At 47.7% G+C, this 5,878-nt stretch overlaps 1 protein-coding gene across 2 annotated transcripts; it reads right to left on the minus strand.

Moving 5' to 3' along the window:
- Window positions 1–1,264: 1,264 nt before the first annotated feature.
- Window positions 1,265–5,438, minus strand: mrm3a (mitochondrial rRNA methyltransferase 3a). Of its 2 annotated transcripts, none has more exons than XM_041196526.1 (4): window positions 5,384–5,438; window positions 4,119–4,363; window positions 2,814–2,981; window positions 1,265–2,063 (listed from the first exon to the last, which is right to left on the minus strand). In XM_041196526.1, the coding sequence occupies exons 2-4, from the start codon at window positions 4,153–4,155 to the stop codon at window positions 1,522–1,524; spliced, it is 747 nt and encodes a 248-aa protein (XP_041052460.1). In that variant the 5' UTR covers window positions 4,156–4,363; window positions 5,384–5,438; the 3' UTR covers window positions 1,265–1,521. The 2 variants fall into 2 exon arrangements, with proteins under 2 accessions (XP_041052460.1, XP_041052459.1); XM_041196525.1 differs by having other exon boundaries at window positions 5,064–5,424.
- Between the last annotated feature and the right edge of the window lie 440 nt (window positions 5,439–5,878).

The raw sequence follows: 5,878 nt of genomic DNA on the forward strand, positions 1-5,878 counted from the left end.
TATATTTCCAAACCAGGATGGTGAGTGACTTGGAGGGGAACTTCCAGGTAGTGGTGTTCCCATGTGTCTGCTGCCCTTGTTCTTTGACCTTTTTTTTAAATATTGAGGGTTTCTGCCTTTATTCAGGCAATGAGACCCAGACTCCCCACCGTCCTCTGCGTGAAAAGAAATTCCTTTTGAATCCCCTCTAAACTTCCTACCTCTTACCCTAAACCTACGTCCCCTGGTTATGGACCCCTTCAAGGGGAACTGGGCATTGCTATCCACTCTATCCTGTCCCCTCAACTTTATACATTTCAACTAGCTCTCCCCTCAGCCGCCTCTGTTCCAAAGTAAAAAAGCTCAGCCAATCCAATCTTTCCTCAGAACTCAAATTCTCCAGTCCAGGCAACAACCTCATAAGTCTTTGTACACTCTACTGCAATCTCCTCTTTCCTACAGTACATAGGAACTAAGAGCAGGATTAGGCCATTCGGCCCCTCAAACTGGCTCCACCATTTGATAAGATCGTGGCCGATCTGATTGTGGCCTCAACTCTACTTTCCTGTCTACCCTCTATAACCTCTGGCTCCCTAGCTAATCAGGAATCTAATATGAACATTTGTGGTAGTCTTATAACTTACTCTGCACGCTCAACTACTCTGACACCAGATAGCGCAGGAAGAATCATCAGTTCAGTAACATATCACTGTTGCCTGGAAACGGGCCCACATGAAGAGACCGGAGGAAAGCTTTAGTTCCCAAGTTTGGGATGGATTTGAGTTTTTTCAGTCTCAGTTGAAGGTGACCGAGCAGTGTGATCATGAGGGAGGCATACAAGATAGTTAAAGAAATGACAAATAGATCATCAGGAAACTTACTCTAACAGTGGGGCTGGGGCATACAGACGCAGTTTGAAACCAGTAAAAGCTGGGTTTAGTACAAACCATCACTCAGAACGGACTTCCACAAGAATAGTGGAAGTGCAAACCCTGGAATCATTTAAGAAGTTACTGCTGAAGAGACATGGTGCTAAATCTTTTCATCTTGCACTCATCAGGAGAAACACAAGAATGTTCCCCTGCAGAATAAATTGTGGTGACAGTTTGAAATTTGGCATTTGTCCTGATGAGTGCAAGACAAAAAGCTTCAGCAACAAGGCTCGCTTTTCAGCAATATTGGAGGATTTATCTGGTTGCATAAGGACATTGACTTTCCTCAACCATAATTATCTCGCGATTTGGATAACTGTACAAGATGAAAAAAAAATGGAACATTTGTAATGCACTAGGCAAGCCAAACAGATATGGCTTCATTAGCATACCGTTGTATCAAGTCTCTCAAACATTTCAAAATTATTCTTGTGCAATGATTGAACTTGAAGTCTAGTGACATAGATTAAAACCCAGCCTTGTGTAGACCAGCAAGTATCATTTCTAATAGTGAAAGTTTCAAAACTCCCAATGATCATTACAATGGTGAGCAGCTGAAAGCTGAACCCAGGATTACAGAGCACATACCCATATTCAAGTAACACTACTGCTAGGTTCTCTTAGTCCTGTTGACATTCGCTACCTTGGACAAGAGCTGTCTCCTGCCCTCGAACAATAAAATACTCGCTGCCATGGCTGAGTTGAGGCTGTCCACACCAGGAACCATGGGGATATACAATCGCTGGCCTTGTGTCTTCTTGGCCAACAAGAGTGCTTCTAGGCTGAGCCCGTGCGTCTCGCCACCGATCACGACAGCCGTCTGCTCCTGCGCCCAGGTGTGGTAGTAACACTGAGCTTCCACTTCAGGCAACGGGAGTGGAAACTCACTTCCTCTGTCCTCGCTGTCACTCTCCTGGTCTTCAATCTGCCTCGTGCGCGAGGAGGCCCAGCGCTGGTCACTTGCTGCATGAGATTCAGGAGGCACCCCAGAATTTTCAGCACTCCAGTAGGAATGGTCTGCCACGTGGACACGAGTACTGGTAGTCAGGTAGTTAGGGACCACGTCCCACTCTAGATTGGAGATAACAGGGACGCGGAAATGAGCGCCCATGCCAGCCCGAAGTACTTTGGGTTCCCAGGCATCCACACAGCCTGCAGGGGAAAGCAAGAAACACACACACTTTAGTTCCAGAGAATATATCTTCAACGTCCCAATTGTATTTTGTATAGGAGGTTGAGTGCAGCAGTGTTTTATGGCACAAGACCATGCTGGTGCAGAATCCTCACAGTGCACTAAAGGAACAGGGGTACTGGGTTAGGGTGATTGGATGGTACAGGGGGTATCTAACGTAGGGTGTGGGTGAGCAGATGCTTTATAGCTCCATCAGAAACAATTATTAAATGACAGTTCGGGGACAGCCTGACAACATGTTCCAAACAAGTTGTGGAGGATACAAACTGTTCTTTGTGGCTCTCCTGATGCGATACTCAGCAACACGTTACCAGTTGATTCACCCTCAATGTTGAGTCAGCTAATCTGTGCTGGGATGGAGGGGAGTGCACGGCATTCCAAATGGGCTCGGTACCCCTAAATCAAAGGGGCGCTCAAAAAGAAAAATCAGCTGGGGTTCCCGTTCTTGATTTCATAACAAACCCCTACTGGAAAAATTAAGTGTGTGACCATTAGCTGAAAACAGGATTGACCATGGGAAGGATTAGCTGGCCATCATTGCTCTGGCTCACGTGTGAAGAATAACTAGTTAGGGGGAGGCACCAAGGCTGCTGCTGGACCCCATGCGAATCACTCCCAGTGTGAGTCCGCGTCTTAGGGAGAGGAAAACAGAAGTATGGAAGGCCTTGTGGGGTTATAACAGAATTGAGAGAGACACTGATGACGCTAACCTTTCGTCAACAATACTTTGCTGCATCCAGCAGCCACTGCAGATCGTAATATTGTCCCCAGGTTTCCAGGATCTCGGATGTTGTCACCGATGAGGAAGAGGGGTATGGAGTGTTCCTGCTGAACTGATGGATATTTCATCTTGGGATGGTCCGGTCTGACAAAAATCCCTATCAGGAGCAGCAACACCAAGAGGTTCATTTACAATTTAACACCCCTCAGATTTCATTTGTGGATTATTCTCAGGAAGCTTCATAACCCCCCACTCTCCTCAAACCCGGCAGCTCAAGAGCTCTTCTCACCACAACTTCTACACTGTGCAACAGTGAGCGTACAATTTTGTACTTTTATCTTTGAACCAAAGCTGAGCCTGCCTGCTTCGACAGTCATTAAAGATCCCAAGATAACGCTTGAAGCAAACCAGGGAGTTCTCTCGCCCACATCACTCCTTCAATCACCAGCAAGTTAAAAAAAAAACTGGTCATTCATTTCGTTGCTTTGTGGGATCTTGCTGTGCAGAAATTGCCCATCATTCGTCTTCCCAACCAAGGAAAGATATACTTGGCTTTGAGGGATTGCAATCAAGGTTCACCCAATTCATTCCTGGGATGAGAGGATTGTCCTATCAGGAAAGATCATCTAGATGAGCCCCACATTCTCTGGAGTTTAGAAGAATGAGGGGCGATCTAATTGGAACATATAAAATTTTTAACGGCTTGACAGGACAAGAAAAAGCGTCCCTAGCTAGGGAATCTGGAACGCTGGGTCACAGTGCCAGAAAGAGGGGTTGGCCAATTAGGACTGAGGTGAGGAGAAATTTCTTCACTCAGAGGGTTGTGAATCTCTGAAATTCTTGAGCCCAGCTCGTTTCCCGAGTCATTGAGTGCACTCAGGAGGAAGAGCTTGATAGGTTTAGGTATTAAAGCGAAGGCAGAAATTGGAGTTCTGGTAGATGATCAGCCATGATCTTACTGAAGGGCAAAGCAAGGTTTGAAGGCCAAATAGCTTATTCCCATTTCAATATGCCATACGCTCGAAACAGTTCTTGTGTGAACACACTTTAGAATGTTTCAAGGTAATATACTTAAAAGTTGTCACTGGTTATAACTTTGGCAGACCATTTAACCATAGAAAAGTCATGGCACAGAAAGAGGCCATTCGGCCCATCGTGTCAGTGCCCTATCAGACCAGTGTTGCTCTTCTTATTGCTATGCATCAATGTTGTGTGAGATATACCAGTTCTAGAGCCCTGACCTAACAGGTAACACCACAATGAGCGTCCAAAAGCAGTCATTTCGCAGACATACCCATCACTCCCTGGGGAGTTACAAGATCAGACCACATCTTGATCTCTTCAAACTTGACTTTGATTAACTTAACATGTTTCAGTTTCTCCAGAGGTAACTCCTTCAGGCTGTCCACGGTACTGAAGAAGACAGTCTGCAGCAATGCTCCAGCTCCCAAGGCATCGGTTATCAGCCGCCGGCCCTCCACCAGGATTTTCCTGTGCTGGTCACGGAATTTCTTGGACTTCACAATAGTCACGACTTTCCTATTGACAGGCGAGATTCATAATTAGATTCTAAATAAAAAAGTAATGCTCAGATTGCTAGACACAAGGAAGGCCATGGTCCCATCATGTTCACTGTCCACCATTCTGGTGCTGACATAATACAATGATAATTGAGTAATTGACTAATGATAGCAATCAGGCTGTCATTTAATCTACAGTAGACAAGGTAAGGCGTTTGGGAATCATCGGTTCCTCTTAAAAGTAGGAAAGAGGGGGAGTGCCAGAGCTTAGAGCCCACCAGCTGAAGGCTACACCACATCAACTCAGTGCTTCAAGGAGGCAGTTCACCACCACCTTCTCAAGGGCAATTAGGAGTGGGCAACAAATGCCTCATCAGTGATACTCAAACCCATGAAGTAAAAAAAGACATGGGTGCTTAAAATCAGGGACACACAAGAGGTCAGAATAAGAACAGAGATCCAAGAGTTGCAGGGCTGGAGATGATTACAGGCATAAGGAAGGCTGAGACCATGGAAGGACCTGGATAAAAATAAAAGAATAGAATGGAGGTGTTGTCGGACCAGGAAGCAGTGTAGGTTAGTGAGCACAGGGGTGATGGGTTGAAGAGGACTCGTTGCGAGTTAGGACCCAGTGAATCAGGGAGAATACAGGGTGATGGGACCCGAGTTATTATCACAGCTGGAAGGGGTTTCAGTGCCCGCTCAGGTTTATCCCTTACGCCAGTCGCTTGTCGCCGGGAAGCGCCCTCTCGTACGAGAGCCCGTCCAGTGAAGCGGAGCTGCAGGGCGGCGCTGGCCGAGGGCTCGGGGCCGGGGCCGGGGCCGGGGCCGGAGCCGAGCCGGGGCTGCCAGACGCCGGCCAGCGCTGCTGAGCGGCAGGGGGACGGCGCTCCGCCCCGGTCACCGGGCCAACCCGGTCCCCTCCGGCCGCAGCAGCAGCTGCTCCCTCACTCCGGGGGTACAGGATCTCTAGCGGCCTCCTCCTCAGCACCCGAACGTGCCGCCTTCCCGGGATCAGGGCAGCTCCCCAGTGGCTCACGTTTCTGCTGAACGCCGCCATCATGGTGAACCGTGGGCTCCTGCGCCTGCGCGGCGTTGTAACAAACCCCGCCGGTCATGTGACCCCTGGTGGCTACATCTGGTCACGTGACTTTTCCAGTGGCGCCCCCCCCCTTCTGGGTTTTTCTTCCGTCTGCATGGATAGATCCTTATCATTAATTGAATCTAAAAGTGCTAGAAATATTTTTGACTGGAGTAAATCATCCCTCCACCCCCCAGAAATGTAACCCTTTATGAATGAGGGAGGGCGAGGCACTTAATATCTCTTCTAATTGACAAGCAGCACTATTGGTTGAACATAAAAGAGACAAGAGTTTAATTGGTTTCAATCAAAAGAGTATAAAAGAGACAGAGGCTGCCCATGGGGGTCCAGGGCAACATGTAAGACCGACATGAGGAAATCTTTTTCCTCGCAAGGGAAATGAAGGAAGGGTCGGGTGGTGGGACTAATTGGATAACTCAGCACAGGCTGAGC

Source organism: Carcharodon carcharias, chromosome 10 (genome assembly GCF_017639515.1).
Source record: "Carcharodon carcharias isolate sCarCar2 chromosome 10, sCarCar2.pri, whole genome shotgun sequence".
NCBI lineage: Eukaryota > Metazoa > Chordata > Chondrichthyes > Lamniformes > Lamnidae > Carcharodon > Carcharodon carcharias.

What these genes read in the sequence shown, in the direction of transcription:
- mrm3a (XM_041196525.1), bottom strand. Translation starts at nt 5,407, where the DNA reads ATGATGGCGGCGTTCAGCAGAAACGTGAGCCACTGGGGAGCTGCCCTG. An exon ending in CCCGGCGACAAGCGACTGGC is followed by an intron (nt 4,364 to 5,063) that starts GTAAGGGATAAA and finishes GCCTGTCAATAG; the next exon opens with GAAAGTCGTGACTATTGTGA. An exon ending in CAAAGTATTGTTGACGAAAG is followed by an intron (nt 2,064 to 2,813) that starts GTTAGCGTCATC and finishes TTTCCCCTGCAG; the next exon opens with GCTGTGTGGATGCCTGGGAA.